Source organism: Dinoponera quadriceps, unplaced genomic scaffold (genome assembly GCF_001313825.1).
Source record: "Dinoponera quadriceps isolate SergipeBrazil2010 unplaced genomic scaffold, ASM131382v1 scaffold453, whole genome shotgun sequence".
Lineage (NCBI taxonomy): Eukaryota > Metazoa > Arthropoda > Insecta > Hymenoptera > Formicidae > Dinoponera > Dinoponera quadriceps.
In genome coordinates, this window is record NW_014554678.1 from 825603 (window position 1) to 852695 (window position 27093).

General features: G+C 49.9%; 3 protein-coding genes across 6 annotated transcripts in view; 1 reads left to right on the plus strand and 2 right to left on the minus strand.

The window, feature by feature from the left end:
• Positions 1-3221: 3221 nt before the first annotated feature.
• On the minus strand, positions 3222-17835 carry LOC106740774 (ubiquitin carboxyl-terminal hydrolase 3-like). Of its 2 annotated transcripts, none has more exons than XM_014612149.1 (6): positions 16423-17835; positions 8479-8626; positions 7296-8118; positions 6809-7051; positions 6180-6373; positions 3222-5614 (listed from the first exon to the last, which is right to left on the minus strand). In XM_014612149.1, the coding sequence occupies exons 1-6, from the start codon at positions 16514-16516 to the stop codon at positions 5452-5454; spliced, it is 1665 nt and encodes a 554-aa protein (XP_014467635.1). In that variant the 5' UTR covers positions 16517-17835; the 3' UTR covers positions 3222-5451. The 2 variants fall into 2 exon arrangements, with proteins under 2 accessions (XP_014467635.1, XP_014467634.1); XM_014612148.1 differs by lacking the exon at positions 16423-17835 and adding an exon at positions 14420-15998.
• Positions 17836-18600: 765 nt separating this feature from the next.
• LOC106740775 (40S ribosomal protein S17) lies at positions 18601-19807 on the minus strand. The gene is made up of 3 exons (XM_014612151.1): positions 19698-19807; positions 19283-19434; positions 18601-18917 (listed from the first exon to the last, which is right to left on the minus strand). The coding sequence occupies exons 1-3, from the start codon at positions 19698-19700 to the stop codon at positions 18680-18682; spliced, it is 393 nt and encodes a 130-aa protein (XP_014467637.1). The 5' UTR covers positions 19701-19807; the 3' UTR covers positions 18601-18679.
• Positions 19808-20678: 871 nt separating this feature from the next.
• Positions 20679-27093, plus strand: part of LOC106740777 (furin-like protease 2) — a 362212-nt gene continuing 355797 nt past the window's right edge. For 2 of the 3 annotated variants that reach the window (XM_014612153.1, XM_014612155.1), the window contains exon 1: positions 23231-23866. The gene's annotated coding sequence lies outside the window, so the exon portion shown is untranslated. Of the gene's footprint in view, positions 20803-23230; positions 23867-27093 lie in introns of those variants that run through there. The other variant, XM_014612154.1, reaches the window with a different exon arrangement.

Here is a 27093-nt window from a genome sequence, read left to right on the forward strand (position 1 = left end):
CGAGGAGTCGTATGACGAGGAGGAAAAAAGTTATCGTTCCCGCGTTATCGCGCCTGAAGTACGCCACGACAACGCGGAGGGCTGCGGACTCGATTGCTCGGCGAGGCGAGCCGATAACAGCTTTCGTGAAGCTCGCGGAGATAATACCGCAGGAAACGTCGAGCGAGATATCTTCGAAACGATAAAGGGGCCGACGGGTGTTTACGCGAGAGAAGCTGACGACTCACCGCGCTTAATCGGAAGATGTCGAAACGACACCACGGAGGAGGCGCTATCTTCTCAGACTTCCGAAGCGTTCAGGAGCGAAAGTCACAGTAGGTCGTCCTGCAGCCCGAAACTGCACTGGCGGAAAGAGGCGCTCCCGAGCGGGAAGTTGCAAAACGATGCGTCGGATAAATACGATCAGGACATCGGCACGAACGTGCCCACGCTCGCGCTGAATTCGCAGGACCTCTCGTATTCGACGTCGGCGTACAGCCGAGAGTGCTCTGCGGTGCAGCCTCTCGATCCGCGCGAGCTTCACGAAGCTCTTTCGGTGATGTCCCGTCAGCAAGAAAATGAAAAGAAGGATGACGTGAGAAATCGCGAGAACCTTCGGGGAAAGGACATGAGCGATATATTCGGCACGGTTCCAGGTCCTACCGCGAAAGGAGAAACGTGGCGCGTATCGAGATCCTCGGAGTCGCCCGGCAGAGTTCCGTCGCGCGTTCCTTCGAAAATACCCGTCAGGGTTCCCAGCAGCAAGATCGCATCCTCCGGCAGCGCGACTTTAATTTCAGGATGCCGCGCGGATTCAGGCAGTTCCGGCAAAATCGCCAATCACGAGGAAGCGGGGCTCAGCGATCGGGACGATGTCCTCACCGAAGTGTGCGATATCGTCCACCGGCGACCAAACGTCAGCTCGTATTCCCGAATCCATGAGCAGAATCCTTTATCGAGAGAGAATAGAACCGAAGTCGCGATCGTTGGAGCACGCTCGAGTGCGTTCATGCGCAAGGACGAAGAAACGGAAGGCGAAATCAGCGAGCGTGCGAGTTTATCTCCCCCGAATCCGCAGAATCCCCGAAATGCTGAACCTGAGGTTGACGTTCGTCGCAAGGCGCCGTCCGAGAGCAGGCACTGCGAGTTCGCCGTGTTCCGTTCTCACGAGGTGGCTTTTCCCGGCGTTCGGCACTTCTCTAGGATCGACGAGGACGTGCAATCGCGATCGGACGGTAAGATGTTGCGGAAGAGCGCGGAGACCACGAATATCATGAGCTCCGCCGAATCGCCGTGTCCGTCGAAATACAACGACGCGAAGAAGCGATCTCGACTCGAGGCGTTGAGAAACGCCGAGGAAAATGTCGCTTGGCGAGCGGAGGACGAATGGGCGTCGGACAACGACGAAGAATATCCCGACGATGCGAAGGACAAGGGTCGTTGTGGGTCGCGTGACGGCAAGCCGGAAGCGGTACACTTGCGGACGGAGAAGTGCTTTGGATCGACGGTGAAAGAAGAGTACGATTCCTCTCCTCCTCAGCTTCTGCGATCGAATCAATCGCCGGGCATCGAGAAGATCGTTGAAGAGCAAAGAGGCGGCCCGGAAGCTCCCAACGACCAGTCGAGCCGCGACCAAAGTTCGGAGTCCTCGAAGGTCGCGCGGCCGGAGAAAGCGGGATTCCAGCTGCACAGGACGCAGGAGATCTCCAGTTTCGTCGCGCGAATTTCCTCGTCGACGTTGAACTTGAGCGGTGAGCCGCACAGGAGGAAGAGGAAGAGCCAAGAGCGCTTCCCCTTCACGATCTCGGAAGCACCGGCGACGCTCTCCGCCAAACGAGAGGGCCCGATCGATTTCCAGGTGGTGCCCGATAAGGACTTCCTCGGCGGTAAGATGGAGGACGACCAGCCGAAGGAGAAGATCACGCGTCCGCTGAAGACGCATCCGAGCATCACGAGGTTGGCCAACGAGGGTTTGGAGGAGACGGTCACGGACATTCTGTGCTGCGTCGCGCAGGACCAGAGGGAGCACGAATTGTCCTCGAGGTCAGCGATAAAGCGCTTCATGCGGATGTTCTCGTCGAGATTCGAAAGAACCTCGAAGCTGCGGGACGACGGCCGAACTTCGAAGCCGGCGGAGATCATTTATGAAAATCGCGCTTGCCGAGTGGACTCCAGAGCGAACAGTTGCTCGGGGCACTCGTCGGCGGAGGAGACCCACGGAAGGAGCCGCGACAAGTCCTCGAAGTCGCGGGTCGCAAGATCGAATCCGTCGCTCCTCTTCGGGGAAAACATACTGAGGAAGACGTCGAGTCTCATAGAGATTCCCCATAGACGGCCCGACCGCGACAACCTGTGGGTTCGAGATTTCAAGGAGGCTCCCTTGGAGGTGGTGAAAGATAACGAGACGTGGCGGGATCAGGTGGACGACTCGAAGGATCGATATTCGATCTTTTTGGCGAAAAAGTCCGGCCAAGTGTCGATGTCGAACGTCGGTCGTGGTGATTCTCAGGAAGTGCAACAATGCGATGCGCCGATTTCCGGTCATGTAGCGTCGTCTGCGGGCAGAAGTAAAAGGGAGATCGATGTGGATTTCGTTCCTGAAATTGACGAGATAGAAGAAGTCTTGTCCGGTTGTTTCTGTTTAAGACTGTGTCGTCTAATCGCGCCGTCCAAGCGGTTGTCAATTAGAAAACAGGTTCCGTCTTCTGAAATGAAGAAGCCGGGTTCGTTTCCGTGGAAAAGTAAGAAGTAACTGTGCATCGCTCGCTAAAGTATCTCGGGGAATACCGATAGTCGATACCTTTGTTCTGTCGGAGAGTAAAACCCTCAGTATCGATACTTTTGGAGATGGCACTAGCAACGGGGATGATCAACGGCGACGATATAGCGTGTGCAGTTTCGTTGCTACCATCTGAGTGAATACCGACTGCTGGTATTATCTCCGAAAATACTACGTTTTAGCCACAAATGACCGAAACACCGCTACGTTTCATATTGTACATAGAATTAGTTGGAATTAGAACGTAATTGAGCTTATGGATGATTCTTTGTAATTACCACTTGCTATTATTACAGAGATCGTTTCAGATCTTCGAACAGATATTTGTTACGTGTAAAATTGGTGAGCAAAGAGGATGGCTAACAATCGGCCGGGGCAAAATTCGGACACTGGAAATATTCGAGACGTTGATCGAACGCGAATGAACGATCAGAGTGGGCCTCGAAACGAAACACTCAGAATCGCCGATTCATGTTGTTTATTTATTCGCCGTTCGTACATATTTCGCATGTTCTCAATAATATTGTTTGCACGCTTACTTCCGTCATGTTTCATACTTGAATAAGAGTCTTTGCCGAAGATGCGCATTATCGCAGTTATCGCCTTAATAAAACGTTTCTTCGCTACGCATTAACTTATTATCATTATTATCGTTATCATTATAGAAAAAATAAGTCTTTAAATAATCACATAAGAGTCGTCGAGTCTTTCAGGACTGGCGGTGGAAAAGGGTTCTTCGGAGCGGTGTTGAGTAAAGTATATCCGCGAATAACGAGTAACTATTTATAAATGATTTTGCGTATATAAAATATACGATACGCACGACAGTTAACGTATATTTTATATATAGACATGATTAATACATTTACACATACATATTCCAAATCGTCATTCGCTATTTGCAAATACATTTTATCCAAAATCGGATCGGGGAGAGGGAGAGACGTAGGGTGAAGGGGGAGGGGGGGGTGAGGGAGGATCACGTGTATACGTATATATACATGCATGCATGCGTGCGAACGCACGTGTAAATGTGTAAACGCATAATGTGGTGTGTGTATTCGTCGTGTGTACGTGGACGAAGGAATGGAGAGTGAGGTAAAGAGACGGGGTGAAGGGGGTTAGGAAGGATGAAGGGTGGCTTGAGTCGCTTGAGAAGTAACGCTGTCGGCCCTATACGGTGCTTGCGCGCTTTCCAGCTCCCTCGAAACAACGATGCCGCGCACACACGCGTGCACGCTAAAGCCTAGAAAAAGATCTATCTACCGAGAAGACCAGTCGTTTTCGCGTTTTAGGACTACACGAGGAACGCGATTACACGTTATTCCGCTATCGAGGAGGGCTTTAATCGATTCGATCGGGGGGCAGCGTGGAGCGGGGGCTGGTAGGGAGGGGGAGAGGGACAGGGCGGTCGACGGCCGCCGAGTAAGAGCGTAAAGAAAATCGACGCTAAAGGCAATGCGTTTCCGCGATCCACCTCGAGCGCGCTCTCTCTCTCTCTCTATCTCTCTTCCTCTCTATCTCCCAGTCTGTCTTCCTTTCTCTCACTCTCCTCTCCTCTCCTTCTTTTCGCCGTTCCCGAGAAAGGAAGGGAAGGTTCGCCCGGCGACGTGCACGCTTCGCATACAATCGCGCGCCTCCACGTACTCGTGCGACCGCATGCGTGCTACGTACATTGACACGATACGCATGCGTGCTCGACGTCAATCATACGCGACACACTCTCGCCTCCTCGCCCGCATCTTCCTCGGGCGCGATGCGCGAGGCCAGCTCGAGCGATCGGCGTGACTTCCGCGTCGACTACAACAGCTAGAAAAATAGAAAATTTGCTCGCCTGCCTTACTGCGCGAGAGAACCAAGTCGATGATGCGGGGGCAACCGTGACCTCTGATCGACGAAACGAAAGGGACCGAGGAGCGCGCTCACACCGCACAGAGCTTCGCGCTTGGTTGTCCGGCAGAAATGCAATGCGTTTGAAACGAGGAAACGCCGTTCGATTCGCGACGAACGACAGGACGGAGAGGCCACGGCGTCCCCGGTATAAGGAAAAGACGTCGTGGGTAAGATTATGGAAATGATCAGTAATGCGATACACGCTCGCGCGCCGTATTAGTCGATCTTTCTCTGCCTCTTTCTTTCTCTCTCTTTCTCATGATACACGTCGAGCTAATTCAGAGTCCGCCCGATTTTAACTACCTAATAAAGCACGAGGAGGAACGCGGCTCGAGCGATTTTACACGCGGCGCAATTACATCTCTGACCGGTTACTCCAATCGCGTTTCAAAGGTCGCCTTCGCCACGAGTCATCGAAACGCGATAGCGAACACGGACACGAATAACGCTTCTACGAGATTGTACGATTTGGCAACGGTGAGCAATCATTTATCTGAATAATACAGGCGATAAACGGACGAATCTTCCTCTTCCGATCTCGAAACGACACTCGAGGTGCGATTTTTTGTTCTTTCCGCTTGGCGCTCTCTCTCTCTCTCTCTCTCTCTCTTTCTTTGTATTCGTCTGCTCGCGCTCCGCCCCGCGATCGAGATTCGTTCGCGAGGAACGCGGTACGCTCAGTTCTCTTTCGTTCGCTCCACTTTATCGTCGTTATCGTCATCATCGTCGTCTTCTTCATCGTCATTCTCGTTATCGAGGTTCTCGCCGCCGGGACGCAGCTTCTTGTCGGCGAAACGACGTCACAAGGGGGGTGGAATGGAGAACTCCTTCCGCACGTAGAACAGAATGTAAGGCTTGCACTTCGCGACAGACTCGGTACTCGCCGGCCGCACGGAGCTGTCGTTAAAGTGGAACCACTGGCCGTCGTGCACAGCGAAGGCAGTGTAGTGGCCGGTACCCGCACTGCAACGTGAAATTTTACGATGTCACGACTTCGCTTTCCAAACGTCATAAATAATAAAGATCGCCTGTTCATCGCTAATGATAAAACTAGCGCAATATTGGCATTTTTAAATGATCAAATGACGACGTTTCACATTGATTTCTGGTTTAATGCTCCGTATATTCTTTCTTCCTTTCTTTTTCTTTATATATATATATATTTTTTTTTTATACATCTCTACAAGTATATTTGTATCTTCTACGTAATCAAAGTTCTCCTTCATTCAGTAATAAATGAATAAATAAATCCTTCATTTGACTCGTCTCGAAAAGAAAAATTCTCGCGGTAAATAATCGGTGCGCAATTCACTGACACACATTCCAGAAGGCTTTTTTTAAAACGTAGATTGTAGAAATGCATTTCAATTGAAGCGCAATCGAGCTGCGTTATCTTATCAGATATAAGCGTGGCGCACGATAGTTGTTATCGCGGGAAAAATTTCGATATGCTTTCCTCGAGAGCGAGCGGGCGACCAACCCGACTGGCTGGCCGGCCTGTAATTAGAAGCGTTGTTTAGGACCGTACCCAGAGCCATGGTGTACGATAACGGCAGCCAAGTCGTAAAGGTGACTATTCTGAGCGCCCAATCTCGTCCCGGTCATGCCGCGCACGGTGAACGCGGACATGTCGAGAGACTCCATCGGAAAGTCCACCTGCGTGTCCACCTTCGAGCGATAGGAATTACACCACCTAAATCTTTTAATGTGAAGGCACAACACCTGGAAAAAGGCGCAACGTAAACATCGACCGTCGCTCGTGTACGACGTGTTTCTGCCCGATCGAAAGCTCCCTTCTTTTCGGGTCGCGTTCGTTCATGCAAATTATATCGAGCGAGACACGCAGGCTCGCGACTGCACTGCGTTTAGTAAAATTAGAACACAGTCGAAAAAAGTATATATATATTCTTTATACACAAACACACACGCACGCACACACACACACATATATACACATATACACGCATATATTTGTATATATCGCGAAAAGTAGAAATGTAAAAGCTTGGAACATACAAGGATGTGTATATGTATGATCTTGCGGTAAAAAAAAAAAAAAAAATATATATATATATTCTTAAGTAAAACAAAAAATAAAAATTCGTGATCCATGTATAGATCTCGCGTATAATTTTTGAATGTTTTCGTGACACTCACGTTAGGCAGCCTGTGTATCCAGAACCTCTTGGTGGACCTCTGCTTGCCCATGCAATTGTCGCAGAAGTAGAGCTCGCTGTCGGCCAGCTCCTCGACCTTGAAGAATCTCGTAAGACTGTAAGTCAGACTGCATACCTCCTCCTGCTCCTTCGTCCGTCTCTGCAGCCTGTCCGGTATGTCCAGCGAGAGATCCTGGAAGGGCTCGTGCGTCTTCGAGTCCGTGCGGCAGTTCATGCAATGGACCTGCGCGAGGAAACGCGATCCATAATTCGTCCGCGCTTCTCCCAAGAAGAAAACGAAGAAGAACGTGATTTTGGCTAGCGACACCGATTACTCTCGAGAGCACAGAGATTCCCTTCCTGCCGCTCGACCCGCTCGAAAAAAATCGCTCACGTTTCGCGCGCATTCGAGACTCTCTCTCTCTTTTGTCTTTCTTTCTTTTCTTTTCTTTTCTTTTTTTTTTTCGAGACAGAAGCAGCGAACTTACCACGCTAAGAAGAGTGCCTCCGAAGACGGCGGTCACGATGCTCTGTTTGCCACGCAATCCCAAAGGCTCGTGTCCCAGTCTGGGCAGCAACTGCAGCAGTTCGGTGTGCAGTCGATCGAGCATGTAAGTGAGAAACTCGTGAGCGTCCTGCTGCTGGTAGCCTCGAAATCTCGGCACGACTTTCCAGATAGCGAGGAACAGGCACTCGGGAGAGATGGCCTGACCGTTGGACCCACCCAGGCTCAAGCCCAGCAATACCTTCCTCAGCTCCTCGGCCAACAGGGCGTCGCTCATGGACATCTCTTTGGCGCGGCCCGGAGTGACGATGCGACCCCGATGTGTGGGCGGCTCCAACGACGATTCGTCGAACGCGATGCCCTCCAAGCACGGCATCTGCGTGAGGTACTCGCAGAAGTGGCTGATGTTGTTGAAGGACTGCAGCACCACGTTCATGAAGCAGGTATTACCGAGGTTTCTCAGACCGACGACCTTCTTCTCTTTGGTACTCTTGGAGCTGCGCCGCTTGGTCGCCGGTCGATTGTCCGCGCTGCTCGCGTCCAGGGCGTGTAGCCTCTTGCGCGCGGTCCTTGGTCGTAGGTTCCTCACGACCACCTCCGCCTTCCACAGAGCGTCCGGGTCGTCCGGATCGTCCGGATCGTCGTGGCCGACGTTGTCGCGCCTCGACGACGGAGGCGTCGTGGACGGCGACGTGTTCCAGCTCGTCTCATTCTCCTTGTGCTCGTCCTTGCGGAAGGTGACGCGCCGTATCTTCTCGATCTGCCCGCTTGTGGTGTCATTCACCACGTACTCGTCGCAGGTATAACTGCAAGCCGAACCAGACACGTTGCAACATCTCCGCATCGCAAGATTTATCGCCCGGGGTGTTTCTTGGGTTATATCGAAACGCGCAAAAGTGATCTCTACGTTTACTCGTGACAGTGAAAGCGCGTGTCGATCGGCGTAAAGTGAGGTAAGATGAGGTGAGGAGAGATGAGGTGAAGTAAGGTGGGGTGACGCATGGTGAGGTAAGGTAAGGCGTTATATTTTCGCGTGTCTCGCGGGATCGAAAATTCAGAACACTTTGAAATTACACCGGTTTCAAAGGGCGAGGGGAGGGGGGGGGAGGGGATACGCCCAGACGGTAGCATGCAACGGTGAAAGCGAAGGGGAAACGAAGACTCACCAGAATACTGCCAGGTTCTCACAGTCTATGCACACGCAGTGCTGAGTATTAGTCTCGTAGTGCTGCAGCGCGTGGCCCGCTACGTACCGTCCGCAGTGCACGGCCCCGCAGTGCAGACAGAGCCAGGGACTCTTCTCGGTGCCACACACTATGCAACGATAATAATACCATTCGTGAATAACGATTATTCGCAATAAGTCCCGATCGATGCTGTTGTATTAACAATCAAGCGAGGGAGCGGGCGTGTTTCGCATCAGAGAACAAATTTGTAGTCTTTACACGTGAAAGAAAAAAGAGAAAGAAAATATTCTGAACACGTTGATTGCCGCGTTGATTTCTACTGAATATACCGAAGGGTTCAACTTTCGATCTGATTGTTTGACGATACGGTAAATAAACGCGCTTATGGCATTCTAAGCTAACTTGGGACACGTACGTACATACATATATTCGCGCGCACACATGCAAAACACACACGTTAATAGCATTTTTATTATCGACAGGATAACAATTTTGTGGGCTACATATTTAGCATTAAATATAGCCGCCTCATCTGTCTGTTTTGAATTGTTAGTACGTCAAAATTAATATTTCTACTGATAAAATTAGACATCTCAAATTAACACGTTCTTTTTCCGCGACAGGCTTCCAATAACCGGCATATATTCTCCTCGGAGTGATCTTCAACGATTCAATGAGCGCGATCGACAACCATCCAGTCGCAGGATGTAATGTATCTGGTGGTTGCGAAATTGCGAGTACCGAGTCGGCACCACCGCCGTGTCGTTTCGGCTCGTCTCAGCTTACGTAATTCTCGAGAGAGCGCGTAAAAGCGGGGTGCGGAGGAGAGTGGGGGTTCGACACACCCCCTTCGCAGCCGATCGATCGCGAAATGTCTCGGAATTCCATCGGGCTTCGGATTCCTACGCGTTTCGTGCTTCTTTTTTTTTATCTTCAACCACTCGAAATCTCTCTCTTCGAGAGGGAACGTCGCGTTAATTAAGGCGGCAAACGAGGAGCGTTTCGAGGTATCCTCGAATCATTGAATTTTGCAGCAGCGGCGAGAACGCGGGGGTTCGAATGCGACGACGCGGACGCGCCGATAGGAACGAGTTATTTCACACTCGGAGAGGCGTTTCTTCCCCGCGTCTCTCTCGCGGAATACTCCGCGGAAGAAATCCGCGGCGCGTTGATAACAGAATATATTTAGCCACTCACTTTAGAATCGCGAGGTCAGTACGTAAAAAAATGAGAAAGAGAGGGAGGGAGGGAGGGAGGGAGGGAAGGAGAGAGATTTTCGGAAAGGCTGTTCAGAGATACGTGTCACACTCAAGGCAGGAGTGAATTAAAGCGTCAAACAGTATAGAACTCTAAGATTAGAATCATCCATAACGGGAGGGCTTGAATCGTGTGACTCAAGGCAACGGAAGGTGTAAATCCGTCACCGCTTTGCATATGCAAAGCATATGCAGGCGGATTCACGAATCCACGTCGACGATCGGAACTCAGAGTGTATCCTTCTCTCTCTCTCTCTCTCTCTCTGTTATTCGAATTCTCCTTCTCTTCCTTTTCTTTCCCGAGTCGGCCGATTATCCGACATTCACGAGCGGCAGTTGTAATCTTACACGGCGTGGAACGGGAGAACGAGGCGCTCCTAGAACGAAGGTTAAAAAGCGCGGACGCGTGAAAAGTGAAACGGCAACGCCAAAAGTCCAACCGCGGAAATCTGATCTCGCCGAAGGTCGTCATTATTATCTGGGAGGACTCGTGTGTTCGTTTTCGGTGTCGACGTGGGAAGCCTTAGACGTGCGCGCTACCGGCACGTTTTAATCAGTGTCTCGTTCACAGTTCGAGAACTGCTCGGCAAGGAATGGAGGGGGATTGAAATATCGAGCGGTTTCGATTAAACGACCAAATCACGCCTGAAAAGGACACGTTTTGCCCCTCTCTCTCTCTCTCTCTATCTCTCTCTGTCACCGCTACTAAGAAACAAACGGAAAAATGCGACGCTCACGTGTCCACATGCCGAGAACGACGACTATTTTGTAATGTAAATAACAATTATGCTAATTTTTCAGCGGCTTGACCGATGTGATGCATAAAAAACTGTGTCAACGATCAGACGCCGATTGCGCAATGATTCACTGCTGATTGCGAATCGCGATACGTTTTCTTTCCTCGTCGACGATAACGTGTGAAATAGGTGTGCAAGGGCACAAGCCTCGGAGAAGACGGTGTCGATTGAACGGCGTCGGTTACGTGGTGTGAGCGATTCGCGGCCTACACAATTTAAATCGGCCTAAATGTCGCCTGACCGATAAGCCATCGTGATTCCGGCATGTTTCATGTTGGGATCAGGGGGAGAACGTCGCCGGGAACACCATTAGCGCCGATATCTGCTGGAAAATAAATCGTCGTCGCTGAAACGACGCGGGTGGCACAGAGCGTCGCGTCGCGCGCCACGGCATGACCACCTCGATGCGTCGTAGTTTCGCAGATAACGAACGGCGTAACGAGACTCGTGTTATCAGCCGAAAATGCATGAAGCTTCACGACCGGTCGTATGTACGACATCGTTCGCGCGTCGAGCGCGAACTCGTTCGTCCAACGTGACCAGCCGTCTGTGCTCAATCAAGCGATTCGGGGGATCATCATGATAACAACGACAGTTACGCGAAAAAGAATGCTGCTGTGCCAATAGAGTTGGCCAACAGCGTCTAGTTTTCAAGTTTCGGAAAAAACCTGTTTTTTTTCCCCAATTTTTTGCGAATTTTTTTCTGTCCCAAGAGTACAAAATTCGTTTAGAAAAATTTACATGCAGTTCGATTAATAAAACACGCCGCGTTTACTTTTTTCCGTAAAGAAGGTATAAAGAACCAAAAAATCCGCGGCAAAATCTGGAAGAGAAACGACTTTTTTTCTGAAAGTTTAAAACTACACAACATAATTGCAGTAAATATTGATTCGATAGCAATGTTGTTGCAACTACATCATACAATTTTCGATCATTTAATTTGGTTATAAAGCTTTACGGTCACTTATTTGCGGCACCATATGTCGTTTTAATAATGTTATTTTTGATAATATTGCTGTTGAATTAAGATTATAGCGCTATAATCAACTCTGTTGACACAATAGCATTTTTTCCGTGTACACGAACGCGACGTTCGCCGTGTGACGAACGCGAGGAGAGTCGTTTGCATGACGACAAAATCGTATTCCCCGTTCAAGTTCATACGAACTCGATCGGACTCTTCGTCGTGCGAACCGACGGACTCGGTCGAGCGAGCGCGCGTGGTTTTGCGGTTTTTCGCTCGCAAATCACCGACCATCGCAAGAATCGGCGACACACGTGGCGTCGGTGCAAAAACCCGGGGGAAGTATTCTCGGGGATTGCATCATCAAGTGAGGAATTAAAGAGTGCGTAACGGGCGAGCGTCGGCAGACACACCGAAAATCGAGTTTTGGTCTCCTCTCACGGGAGAGCCAGCGATAGTCGCGCGGTACCGTCGTGGAGAAACGCGGGAGCGGGGAGGAAGTACTCGCGTACTCGAAGAAGAAACGACTGTGTCGGACGGCTTTCTCCCTCTTTATCTCGCCCGCAGCTCGGCTATCTCTTTCCATCTCGGTAACGGACGATTCGATTCCGCCACGCCTACGAGACACGGCGACGACGACGACGGCGACGTCGTCGTAGTAGTCATCGCCGTTGTCACTGGAGAACCGACGTCGTCGACGACTAGGAGAATGACGACGTATCTGTGTGTGTGAGTACGAAGGGTGAGTGAAGAGCTCGCTCGCTCGATCGGGCATTGATGTACTCGGTTCGCCTTCACGGAAGATCCTCGTCGTGTGTTCGCGACTTCGTAAAAAATGCACCGTCTCGTGCAGAACCGCTCCGCGACACTCGATTCCGCAGTGGCGTGCACGCCACTCCGCATTATCTCGCGGTTTTCTCAGCGAAGCGACGTTCACGATAAAAATGCCAAAGGTGCCCGACTCTCCGGGTTCAAAGTATCCGCGCTGCAGCGGTATCGAGGCAAAAGCGTCCCCAGCGTTCTCACAGCGAGAGCAGCTATCCGATTAGCAACGACGGCGCGATTATCGATTTTGCAACGTCGTGTAGCCGAAGGCAGTCTGCACCAGCAGCAGCCGCGGCAACAGCAGCGGCAGCGTAGGAAAAGCGGCGGAAGAGGGGCGGCGGCGCGGACGAGGGTCCTTTTATAGTGCGTAAGGGGCGATACTTTTTTCTCTCTCCGCCCCTCTCTCTCTCTCTCTCTCTCCCCCCCTCCTCTCTTTCTCTTTCGTTCTCTCGCAGCCGGCGAAACGCACGCGGCGGCCACCGCGGCGCGATTCCGCCGAGGCATTTAAATCGATCCGCCGGATACGTCGCGATTCGCCGAGCGTGAACCGCTCTCTCGCTCCGGTCTCTCGCGACGTTAATCTCGACGACGTGTCGTCGTGGCCAGCGATGACACAACCGAAGGCGTTTAGGAAGTCATCAAAAAATATCTTCATTCGTTATAATATCATTCGAACGCTGAATCAATGGTAAGATAAATATTGAAATAAATATTATTATTGATGAATACTGAACGACTCTGATAAGGTAGCCATAAAATTCGATAGGAGAGATAAAGACTCCTAGAGAAATTTCTGATTTTCGGTATCTTATCTCGATGGGAAATCACGATGAAGCGAAGCCGCTTCAGACTTTCGCGAAGTAATAAAAAACGGGATTGTCGTTTCATCGATAATAGTCGTGAGATGCTTTTTAACATGCTAATATCGATGAGCATCTTTGGCAGATGGCCATGACGACGCGAAAGCACTCGGGACCCACGAATCGACCGGTATCGTCGATACCGTGTTGAGTAATCAAACAGTCCACGGGGGAAAAGTACGCGCTCGTCCGTCCGTCCGCTCACCCGCCCGCACGCTCGTCGGGACACTGACTCATCGCCAGTGACGTATCTACCTCCTCGTACACGTACTACGTATTGTACACAGACACGTGTGTGTGTGTGTGTATGTCGTTCTTCGTGGCAATCTTTTTTATCTTGCCTTAACCTATGATTCTCTATTATCTGTCTCGTTACGCTCAAGCGTCCAGTTATTTCTCGTGTATTACTAGCTATCTGTCACCAGGCTAGCTGAAATCGTTCCATCGTGCGGTGAATAATCGCTGCTTATTTGTCGAAATAAATGTACAACAATAGGCACAAGTGTACTTCGTTTGACTCGAACGTGAAAGGAAAATCGCGAGCAGACTGCGAATAAGTTTGACGTTCGACGCGCGAACACGCAGCCCGACCCCCGGCTGTTTCACGTTTCCCTTCCCCTCGCTTTCTCTCTTTCCCATCAATTAATAGATAACGTCATTTCCATTTATGTAAGATAGAACTCGACTTATTCTTATGCCCACATCATCGCCACCGTTTATCGTAATTGCACCATCTTGCGAAACTCTCGCGAATACACCTTCGCGTTACCCTTTTCGATCGGAATAAGGACCCTTCTCTTTCTTTCGCATCGTCCGCTCTTGGCGCGTCTCTATGAATCGCGAACCCGCGACGTATGTCATACACCGGTCAAGAGCACGCATCATCACTGCTGATACGGAGAATCGATAATGGCATCGACTTACATAAGATATCGACGATATTGCCGACACGGAGAAACGCGAATCGCCGGACGGAATTGGCTGAGCCGGGTGGAGCCGTACTTTGCGACTTCAATTGCGCCGATCTATGAGGGGTTCCGACCGCCGGGGGCTATGCGCACGGGGCGGGCAAGAGGGGCGCCAGGGGACAGAGGGGAGCTCCGTCGACGGTGGACGCGCGCAAGGGGAGAAAAAACGCGCACGTTTCGGATAAATATAGTCCCGAGGTCGCGCAAAGAGAAAGGAAGGAGTTCGGCGCGGTGTCGTGGAGGATCGCACCAGGATTCGAGGAAGAACGAGCTCTCTCTCGTCGGTCGTGGCCGTTGTCGATTTCACGGCCTCCGAGGGGCGGCTCTCCTCTCCTCTCGAACGATCGTCGTCGTCGGCCTGCCCTCTCTCCGCGCATTCGCCCCCCCCCCGTCCTCCTCTTCCTCCGCGCCCCAGCGTCGTGCATTGTCTCGTAAACGCCGGCACTTTAACACAACTCACGCAGCGCTGCGTGATAACACTTATCCGTCGCTTTCGCGCGCCCCGTAATCCATGAACGATTCGCTCGCGATGTCCCGACGCGTTTTCGGCTCGATCAGCAAAAGCGTCCCCACAACTCGATTGTTGGCATTGGTCGATGCCACTGGTCGGTATCAAGCCCCGGTCGAATTTTGCGTTCATTCTCGATGAAGTCACAGAAAAGTTCACGAAGAGAGAGGGGGGAGGAGGGGGGGAGCGTCGGTCAAACTTTAGTTAACTTTAATGTTTATGGCAACGATTCTATATCTCTATAGCATCTCCCTCTAATGACCACCGTCCACGTATCTTTAAATCGATACGTCGGAGCACGACCAATGTCACTGTCTGGCCCGAAGGACGAAGGTCCTATATATTCGTGCACACACAACACACACGCAGACACCGCGGCTCCCTTTTCTCCCCCCCGAGCTGCAGAACGTCATCGATTGTTCGTCATCGAAGTTTCTGCATGGACGATTCTATATTTTCGTACTACACGCCGCTCTCTTTCTCTCTCTCTCTCTCCCCCACTCTCTCGCTCCTCCCTCCTTTCACCCTTTCCTCACGGACGTGGGATTCTAGTGAGATACTGTCGCGAACAGGCGAGTTGCGAAAGAGAGCAACGGTGGACCGTTATAGCCGGCGAGTTCTAATGACGGATCTTGGGCCAGCTGATTAGTGCCGTCTGGTATTGATTTTCCAATGACGGCCGCGCGCCGCATACTGAGAACTCCCAGCAGGACGACGCACACGCGCACACCACGTCACATCATCACATCACACCGACCACACCGCCAATCTCGCCGTCGCACTCCCGCGCGCGCGGAACCGAGCCATGGGAGACACGGACACACCACGCGAGAACGAGCGGCTACACGGACGTATCCGTGCACATCTAGCCCGCTGTTGTGCCGCTCGCTCGTTTGCAAGGCGTACGATACGTTTCACCGCGTGCAATGTCGCTTCGAGAGCGAACGAAAGAGAGATAGACAGAAGGAGACAGAGGGGGGAGAGAAAGAGAGGCTGAGTCTGTGTGTGAGAGAGAGCGCGCCATGTACATATATGCGCATATACTCGCGCGACGAGTTCGATCCGTACGATACGTCACTCGCTCGTTGTTTCGCACGTCAAATGGAGCGTCGCGGGACGGCCGACAATAGCGGCGTCGTGGAAATGCGGCCGATCAACGTTCATCGTTTTTTGCGGAGTGCGCGCCGCATTTCCCGAAGGAAACAGCAGCGACGATCCGCTCCGTCTCGTCGGCTGCGACGGCTCAAGGCCGCGAGAGGAACGGCCGGGGCCTGGGTCACGGGATAGAGAGAGACGGAACGTAGGCAAAGAGCGTATGCGCGCGCGAGAGAGAGAGTGTTGTGTGTGTGTGTGTTGTGTGTGGGAGAGAGAGAGAAAGAGAGGGAGAAAAAGAGAAGGAGTGAGAGCCGCAAGCGCGCGCGTGCGTGTATCTGTGTTGTGTGTGCTCGTGCGAGAGGAAGAGGAGCGTAAAAGGGAGCGGAAGACAGGGCGGAGAGGGAGAGCGAGAAAAAGAGAAAGAATGGGGGGGGGGGAAGAGAGAGAACCTGGGCTCTCCGGGAAGAGCAACGTGCAAAACGGAGCTCGCGCGACGCAGGAAAGAAAGGATCGCTCGGGAGAACGACGAGCCGGTTCCCCTCCGTGCCCATCTCTATCCATCTATCACTCGCTTCGTCGCTCTCCCGTCCCGAGCGAGCCTAGAGAATCGGTAGGCACGTCTCCGGTCGCTTTGTGCGACGAGTCCTTACCTGCGCAGACGAACGGGAGGTCCTTCAGAGCGCAGCTCGCATCTACGTCGTCATTGCCGAATCGCACGCTTTGACCAAGGTGCGGGCACTCCATGTTTTCGCCAGGCACGCTTGTCCACGGGGCCCTCGTGGCCCCCTCGTCGCCGTGTACGCGCGTTCACGAGGTAATCCGTCTTTCTCTCTTTCCACGATGGAACAGCGAGCGAGGAACGGCTAGAGGGGAAGGACAGGGACAAGATGGGCCGGGGGGAGGTAGGGGGACACGGATAGCAGGAGAGGAGACAGAGGGGGAGGTGGGGTAGGTCTCGGTAAAGGGCGAGGGATCCGCCGGCGAGGCGAGGACGGAAGAGTCGGGGGAGGGGGGACAGTACACACGTAGAGAAGAGAGAGACGACGACGGGGTACACACTACGGTGCCCCGCGATATCCCGTCACATAGCGCGACGTCGATTAATACTCTCGCGACGCCTTGAACGAAAAAAATAAAAGCACGGCGAGAACGGACGGAAAGAGCGAAAGACCGTTCTCGTTGCACGACGTATAACGTACTGAGAGGCAGGAACGCGATGTGAGAGCGAGCGAGTGGCGCGACGCGACGCGACGCGGCACGGCTCGGCGATCCGAAGAGAGCGGCGGTGCGGCCGACTGGCCCCGACTGCCGGCCGAGCGCGACCGAGCTCAGTCCGGCTCGGTTCTGCGGTGGTCGGCCCACCTCCAGAGTCACAGACCACTAATAGTCGACTGACTCGTCGGCCTGCCGTGCACGCTCCCTTTCTCCCCGCCTCCGAGCGCCCTGAAGCGCTGCTCTCGCCGTCGCTTCGTTCATCTATCGCCTTCTCTGTCTCACTCGCGAGTCGTGTCGCGCCCTTTCTTCTTCCCCTCTGTCTCCTTCTCGCTTTCTCCACCGACCGAGCCGCCGCGCGCGCGACACCAGGTTGTGCTAGGTTCCCTAGCCTTGGATCGCGCTAGGTCGCGCGCAGCCTCTTGGCTCGACCAGGGCCGACTCGATGTCGAGGGCGCGAAAATCCGGCGAGGTTTTCCGTCGCGAGCACAGACGAACGTTCAACTCGGATTTGCACTCTGCTGGACGACGCCGTCGCTGATCGATCTCGTTAAGGTCGTCGCGCAGAGGACGCCGAGCGCGCTTACTGACGGCGGCATGGGAAAATTCTCTTCGATCGACGTAGCCGCGCTGCATGCTAATCGCGACCGACGCGCTCCGCCGTGGGGAAATAAATACGCGTCTTAGGAAAGAGAGAGATGGAGAGAGTGAGCGTTTTCGACAATACCGAGTCCCGCCGCGTCGAGAGCTCGGTCTCGTCGCACATACATCGTCCCCTTCCTTCCCGCCGCTTTTTCATACAAAGCGCATTGTCCGAGAACCAGATAACCGAGAGACGCGAATCCCGGTATCGCGACAGACTCGACTCCAGCACCGGGAGATGTTGGCGCTGCACCTGGCCGATGCGTCGTTGGCTCAGGGATGTAGTCGCAACTCTCCTTCAACCCGCCCCTCGGTGCGACCGCGCGCTCGACGTGAGAAACGTCGCGAGCTAGCGGGCTACCGGTTCCTTCAACGGCAACGTAATACTCCCGTCGGCGATAATATCGAGCGTAATTAGAGGCAGCCGATGCTCTCCGAGTGGAGACGCGACAAACGAGACGCGGGTTCGAGAAATTAATGCGATGTGACCGCCGACGGCGATGTTTCCGACGTCACGCACGTGTGCGATAATGTTATTATTCGTGTGTGCGACGCAGATCCGCCGATAGCGTAGAATCGCGAGGTCAACGAACCTTTACCGTTTATGTCTTATGTAGCCCACGGGAGTAAACGTTTTTGCTGCAAATGTATTCGGGTTCGGGATGCGACACAGGCGACCGTCGCACGTTTCGTTCAGTACGATTAAAATGGCGAACTGAACGCATGCGCGTTACCACCTTTGCTTTCGTTTCTCTTTTTTTCTCTTGCATCGTGTTTATGAATTGTATCGTTTTCGATTGTTTCCTTCAACGTGATACGTCTTTGAGCACCGATTACACTCGGCTAGTGATAATCGTGAGAACTTGGTCTGACGCGTAATTTTTCGGGAGCATTCTCAATGTGGAGCAGGTTTTTGAGGTTATCGATAAACAAGGTTCGCGAACGCCGCGACAAATACAACACAGTACACATTGTCGTGTATGTTAGTTTGCAATTTTATTGAAAAATGCAAAACCAACCATGTTTATCGAGAGTGAAAAAGAAAGAGAATATTTAAGAACGCCTGCTAAATTGTGGAACAGGTTGTGTAAGTTGGAGCCCAGTGATGTTGTTGAACTCGAGCATCTTCAGCATCTCCTTAGTCTCCGGGTCAACCTCGATGATATCGTGCTCCAAAGCAGAAACCTCGGGAACATAGTTGTCTCGGCGTTCCCTCTCTTCCTCCTGCAGCTTTATGGAGATACCACGTACCTGACTGTGCCTAAGCCTCTTCATCAGGTGAGTGACAAACCTAATGATAAACATACAATGGTAACAATTATAGCATGGTTATAGAAAGATATAATCTACTTAATTTATGATTAAATTCATGGAAGAATCAAAGTATTAGCGTATTAGTGGTTGTTTTCGTAGGTAAAACATAAGTTTGTTCTTTATAGCTGAACTAGCTGCATTGGCTTGCACTAGTTGTATTTCTTTCTTACAACAAGGTCACAGTTATATCTGTGTCTTTTAAGTTCTGAAAATGTGTGATAGTTCAGCGACAAAGAACAAACCTTACATCGCAACTTTCTTCGTCATTGATCATTGAATGGAGTAATAATAACACAAGTTGTTCCAAATTGCAATTTGTTGAATATTGCGGCTAATACTTACCCAGCAATCTTGTTGCGCAGAGATTTGCTGGGGATAATAGCGATCTCCTCGCATATCCTCTTGTTTGTATGAAAATCCAATGTGAGGCGTGGGTAATATTTCTCAATGATCAGCTTCGCGGCCTTCTTGACCGTCTTCGTTCTAACACGACTCTGTAAACGGTGAGAAAATAGCATAAATCAATAGCTTTATACGAGAGGAAATATCTATTTTATCATTCACAACTGTTGTATCGCATTGCCAGATCTGAACATAACCTAAACCTAAAAATAGTAATTATGGCGGTTCGTGACCGAATATTCGCACTCCCGAACCGAGTAAATCATTCATGAAGCGAATATGTGTTAATTTTCAACAGGTTATCGCGGATCATTACGATTCTTGCAGATTAAAATTTGGAAACTAATATACGTACCATGTTGGCGAATGTAGCGTACGAGACACGAAACGAACGAAAAAGAGTCGCCACCAGTCGCTACCGCGTCGTCTGTGGCTGCGTCGACCTGTGATGCTATCGACACAAGCGGTGGAGTCAGGAACTAACTTCTAGCGTTTGCTTTATCATCCGGCGCGTTACTAAATGTTGAAGTTCGTGCCACAGCTGATACGACTGCAAATACACGTAATTAGCATATAATGCAATATTAATTTTACGAATTGTTATCTGAATGTTCCTTGAACTTTCATATTCGTAGTTTCACTTCGCTCTTACGGAGTTTTCACGGTCAAAGTGAAATTTCGCACGATCGTTCGAGTTGTTTCAACGTAGCACTCGAGATTACGTAATAGTATTATTTATTTTAATATTTCGCATACATAGATTATCTTTCTGAAATAATTTCAGCATTTTCCTATCAAATGATTTTTAATTAATAGTGAATCATTAATTTGGATTTGCTGCAACGAATATATTGACACTCTAAAACCGAAATTCATAATTGCTAACTATTTGCAATGTACAACTTTTCGAGAACATAATGAATTATAGTCTTCACAGAATCGTTATTTATTTATTATATTATATTTTTATTTATTGCATTAGATATATTGCTTGAATTAATATTTTTCGCGTACAAAATAAATAGAGATTAATAAATAACCGATCGATCTCGAATTCGGCGAGGATCGATCTCGGAATTGAATATCGACTTGAGAATCGAATATCGCAAAATACTTCGATAATCGCAAGCGCCTCCATGTTTATGGTCAGTTGCGGAGCGATCGCGACGCGGTAATTCGGATTTGACGAGCCGCTCCGTATTTGCCGCAATTTAGGCTCGCCTCAGGTGAGTCTCGCGTTCGAATTGTCGTCGGGAATATCGAAAATCAATTTCGCTCGTTTGTCACGGCAAAATATGGCTAGATAGCCGTCGAAATGAGACATTTCGTGGCCTGGAGTGTCGAGCAATGTATCATCCGCTTTCGTGCAATGGCGATTCGGAAGTTGGACACTTGCACTTCATGCTTTTGAGCTACGGAAGCAACGTCAGGTGCCTGTATTGTTACCAGAAGTTTCGAAAGTAAGTCTCTCGTCTTTTGTCTAGACAAGATACCGTTAAAAAGTCGCCTAAAGTGAGTAGTTGGGGGAACGAGCTACCGGCGGTTTTGTCGCGCGATTCCGAGAATCTCAACCGTCGTCCTAACGTGATCAGTTACCAACCAATCACGATGCGACGATTCGGGGAATCGTTGCGTACTTTTTTGCGACTTCGTGTCTCGTGTCGAATTTCGTTCTCAAGTGAGCCTCGTGTTCAAATTATCGCCAGGAGTACTGAAAATATATCTCGCGTGTGTGTCGCGATGAAACATCGTTAAACAGGCGTCTTGAACATTATCTCACGGAACGGGACACCTGGGAGTGCCGAACGAAGTATCGTGCGTTCGCCGGTTACGACGGTTGGGAATTTAAATCGCTGCGTATTACGCTTCTGACTCGTCGATTGGAGAGGGAGATAAGCACATCGTCAGTGCAAAGCCTGCCGCAGATAATAGGTTTGCTACTTTTGTTTGTAGAATTGTGTATTATCTATTCGCGAAACCCGACTAGATGCTGTTTTTTTAAGGATAGAACGACCTCAAAGAGAAACCAGAGAACGGTCACCCGGCCGTTTTTCAGGGGACTATCTTTTCCTGAGAAAATGCATGTGAACTACGTTAGTACATATTGTCTTAAACTCCAATAAGTCAGCCATTCTGCTAACATAATATAGAATAGCAAGAATAAAGCTTGTGTCACACTACGCATTGCTGACGTGGATTAGGATTGCGAACTGCGAATCATTGACAAATCAATGGATCTTTGGCTACTTTAATCGGATTGACTGGTTAACAACTTGCAGTTTGCAAGTCTAATCCGCGTCTGCAACGTGTAATTTAACACGGGATTAAGGCTAATGTGACATACACAAGACGTAAGCAATAAAAGCCTATCCAGACCAGCTTGCATAATTGCATTTTGCAGCATAAGGAAATTGCATAATTGCATATTGCAGCATAAGGAAACTAATTATTTGCCTGATAATAGGAGACATTGTTTATCCGCACAGATCATGATTGATTGATTTCCTCATGTATATGCGATAATGCAAGTTTGTCTGGATAGAATTTTAAGCAGTAAGAAAATGTACGTAATTGATTATTCTTTGACCTTAAGAATAGTCGACTGTGGTTGGTCAACTGACTGCTTACGTTTTTTGTGTGCCACAGGCCTAACGGAGATACGAAGGATTACTCGAGACAGTCGGTAAACTCGACTTAAAGGTTACTGCATTATCATATTGTTTTAAGCCGCTAATACAGTGTTACCGACGTTTCTTGATGCGATTGATACGGGATAAATTCGGGATAAACTTTCGACGGATAACATACCAAACCCTGAATTACCTTAATCAAAGTTACAAATGAAAACATTTGGCCTGTTCTTTTTAGCTGAATTGGCTGCACTAGTTCAAGAAACTTACACACACTGGAGCGTGAGAATTTGATACGTGCACTTTATACGTTTCAATATGTAGGTAAATTTCTCAAACTGCAGTCAGCTCATCTAAAAAGAACAGACAATTGGTCCGTTAAAAGAACTTTTAAGTGCACTACTGAACTAGTGCACTACTAGTGTAATAAGAATGAGACAAGAGGTCTGTTCGTTTTCGCTGCACCGCTGAACTAGTGCAATAAGTTGAAGTGAGTAAACATATACTTGTCTCGCTTCAACTTATTGCACTAGTTCAGCGGTGCAGCGAAAACGAACAGACCTAAGCATATTTTATTTCGTTCTAACTTATTACACCAGTTCAACAGTGCAACTAAAAGAAGCGGACTACAATAATATGTATTCGGTACTACAACCACTCACTAAGCGCTCAGTGAGCTGTTGTATCTAACACTCTCTGGTGTGTACTTAAAAAGAAAAGAGAGAATATGCCAACCAAATGCAACAGCTCACTGAGCGTTCAATGAGCGGTTATAGTATCGGATGCATTTATTTTCCAACGATATTTAACGTTTCTTTAATCCTCCAAATATTTGTTCTGTTATATCTAAGCACACGAATATTCATTCGCGATCCGTTTGATCGTTACTTCCTCGAGATGGCGCCAATAGGAACGCGTGCGCTTTGTGGAGTGAGCGAATTTCGAAGCGCATCGCGTTACGAAACACTATTCATCCGCGTATCTGCCGCAGATATCTCTTCGAACGAAGAACTAGGAACAATGCGCGCGTACTCGTTACTTCTCTCCTTGAAGTTTGATTTGCGCGAGAAAAAAGGTCATTAGAGATTATAAACGATGCTCCGAAGCGCGTGAAGCCCCGTGCATGCGCCGCTGGAGAGAGAGAGGGGACGTCCTTGCTGGCGGTGGTGTGACGTAAAGTCCGCGGCGAAGGGGGAGCGCGTGCGCGCCGTGCAGAGTGCGACGGTCGAGTCATTGCGTGCGTCAGTGCGACGAGGATCACGAACGTGTAGTGAGGGCTGTGGCGTGGGTGGGAACGAGAGGTCTCGTGTGCGAGCAAGAGAGACGCGAGCGGCAGTGTGGAGTCGCGGCAGAGGGAGACGCGGTGAGTTTGTTTATCGCCTTGGTGAACGGAGCGAGAGCAGTCAGTGCGCGGTGCTACGCTCGGTGCGCTACACTCGGCGGCGGTACGGGAAACGCGCGCGATCGGGCAGCTGCTGTCGGGCAGGAAATTCGGCCGCGTCTTTCTCTATCTCTATCCTCCGTCTCTATATGTCTGTCTCTGTCTATCTCTTCCTCGATACTTCTCCTTCCATTTCGGGCGTGTAGTAATCGTGAGTGCGAGCTCGTGTCTCTCTCTCTCGTTCTCGTTTCCTACGCACATGTCAGCGGCGACCTGACCGTCTCTCGCCGAAAACGTCAAGAGAGAGAGCAAGTCGTGTCGTGTCGTGTCGGAAGAAGAATATGTCGTGGAGCAGCATCGCTAAGAGATAGTCGAGGGTCTGCCGTTTATCGTCGTGTCATCGTGTGTCAATCCGTTGACGTTCGCGCGATCCTCGCTTGTGGCAGCTTTGCCGTCCTCCCTGGAAATCCCATCGTCGAGCACGACTGGAAACGAGCGACCGTCACACATCGGGTAAGTCCTCCCGCATCTTGGTTGCGTCTGAAGTTGCGCGATACACATCGGGGTCACCGGACGTCAACTTTGGCGTGACGTTCGCTTGTGACACGCCGCTCCGCTCTGTCACTCACGCAGTGATTCATGCCGTTCTATCTCTCTCTATCTTTCTCTTTTTCCGTCCGACATTCTCTGCCCTATCTAATATCGCTTCATTATCACCGTTATTAATTTAGATGTTAAAAGCACCGTCATGTGCTCGACCAGGGACTTGACTCAAATTCCAGAGACACTTTCCGATCACCCAAGCCTATAACGTTAGACCGTTAATCGCTATTGAAGTTCTTGTTAGCTCGCGCTACCTTTTACGTGTTCTTAAAATAAATTCTTCCCCTTTCAATAGTCTGAGGTAATTCCGATCATGCGGCGTTTTAAACGCGAAAAACGCGGAAGAGCGCGCTGACTAAAGCTGCCGGATATCATATTCCATTTTTCGAAGTACGCTCGTTAATTTCGTCGTGACATGTTGCGATTCATCAACACCGGAGTCTCGCCGTTCGCGGCCTTCGTTTCTGTCAGCTGACATCCAGCATGTTCCAGCTATTCCGTCAACGACTTTCTCCTCTGCGCGTTCGCTCGCTCGCTCGTCCTTCGCCGATTTCTTGTCGCGAGAGTCGCCCACTAAGACTCGCCCGTGCGACTGAAACGAGCGAGCATTTTTAATCGACGGTCCGCGCTCTTATTCGGGATTTCTCCGCGAAAGGTTGCCGGTCGTGCGTCCCCTATCTCTTTCGCTTTCGACGAAAATCGAGGTCGGCCTTGACCGTCTCGCGGCCAGCCCGCGCTTTGAGTGAAATTTTGGTTTCGCTTCTTAATCTTGAGTCCGTTTGCAAATTACGTTTCGCAACAGCACACACTATACAGTGTTTTTTTATCTTCTCGTTTTGACATGTCATAGGAAGGGCCATTTGTTAAGCGTTCTCATCATAGATGTTTTCGCGTGTGATAACATTCTCTATTGTGTACACAAATAAAAATTTTACCGCGTTAAATGTAGCATGATAAACGTGGCAAACTAAAAATATAAACTGAAAGCATAGCGGGATGGTTGTCGCAAAACGCCCGCACGTTTTTTTTTGCGTGCGAATTTTTCTGCATATTCGATATTCTTGATGTAATATTCAAGTTCGCTGAAACACTTTGACATTTAATTATGGGCAATGCAGAAACCGTGAATATCGATTGAACGACCGCACGTAGCACTTAAATCACCCTGCGATAATCAATTTCATTCGTTTCCGAGCTCTCTCTCTCTCTCTCTCTCTCTCCACGTTGCCCCATTTACCGGAGCTTTCAATGATCCTACACCGGCTCGTGTAATAAATGTGCGAAAAAGCAAGTACAGCGATCCGTCAGCGGAGCAGCGAAGAAGTCGCGTTGAAAAATCGTCATCGATGCCGTATGCATGAAACGTCGCGCGCGAGAAATATCACGCGCAGCGCGACTTGGAGTCGCTGTCTCTCCGCGCGACGTGTCGCGAAATATGCGGGCATTAGAGGAGCCGGCGACGAGCGGGCGACGAACACTCTCCTTTCCCCGCGTCCTTTAAGCCTGTTTTACGCGATCTGTAATTGCGCGCGAGAATTCGCCGGAGAGAAGTCGAGAATGAGACGTAAGATATGACGTATTAACAGCCCGATTAACTTCTAACAAAACCGGATCAGGTTCTTATCTTTTCACACGGACGATCCCGAGATAATTGTTCACTAAATATTTTCCGAGTGAAATCACGACATCACATCGCAAAAATCTCAATTCAGCTAACTGAATTAATCTGAGGATCAGATGAAAACAACTCGTGGAAAAGATATCGCGAACGGAAACGTCCGTCCGCGCATTCGGCTGCTTTAAAACTCAGTTGAGATAACTAAGAACAATCGACTGAAGAGAAACCTCCTACGGGAGAAGAATGTCTCTGTTTCTACAACCGAGTTTCCATCTATTCCCCAGATAATGGGAAATCAGATACACGAAGAATCCAGTATTTTTCTTTTCATGTATACGCAAGGAATTTGGTCAGTTTTGCAGTGCTTCACAGATCGTGCGAAGATGGCTTTATATTTCGATTCGTGTCGTTGCCTTCGTCGTTGTAGTCGTCGGTAAAGCCAGTAGCGCGAGCGAATTTGCAGCTCCGCTTTAATTCCGTCTTCTTAATTCGCGCGCGCATCTCGTACAACACGAGCCCGCGTTAACGTAACAACCCCGTCGTAACGCCGCTCGTAATACTGCGTAATTACGGCGCACACGACGGAATATCCTCTCGCGATCCAACTTCTCCGTGACGTACACTCCGTCCCCGCCGTCTTGACGCAACCGGGTCGCACACCTCTCCCTCTGCTACCATCTTTTTTCACGCGTTTTATCATCCGTCAAGGACTGGTGGAAAATTACGTTCGCGTGGGTGTCGCGCACGGCAAACATTCCCCCGCGTCTAATGCGTCGAAGAGTCGCGTGAAAATTTCTAGCTGGCAACGTTTAATCCCACGCGGAGAATAGAAAGTCGAGATTTAATATAGGATTTAATCGATGCGACGCGGAAAAGCCGTGGGATGCAAATTTTTCTCCGAGCGATGCAATCGCGAAAAGGAAGTAATTTTCATTTCGAGCGGTTTGTTAATGACTAGTCAGATTTGTCCTAGCCGTTTGATCGGATGATTAAATAATGTCGGCCGATTTTAATACGCGATTGAATAAAAGTAATCGCTTTTTTTTATCAGCGCAAACGTATCACGGCTATACGGCCGTGACCTTCGTGATGCGACACGACGCGATCGCACTGATTGTGTCCAATTATCGCTCGTCGTAGTTGCTTTTAATCGCGCGCGAAAACTACGTTCTCGCACATAATTACATTGCTATTTAAGCTCGCGATTAAACGATTGTTACCTATGGCGGCGCGCCGATAGTGATAATATAAACACCTGTGATTACCGGCGTATCGAATCCGCATAAAGCAGAAACGGCGCGGAAAGGAAGAGGAAGCGATCGATGCAATGTTGCATCGAGTAGGACGATAATCTCTCTCTCTCTCTCTCTCTCTCTCTCTCTCTCTCTCTCTCTCTCTCTCTCTCTCNAGCCGATATCTATTCGCGATTTTCCGTAAATGCGTTATGCGCGGTCCACCACAACTTTCTGCATCTGCCACATGCATAACAAAATGCACTCGAAATAAATTAAATATATTT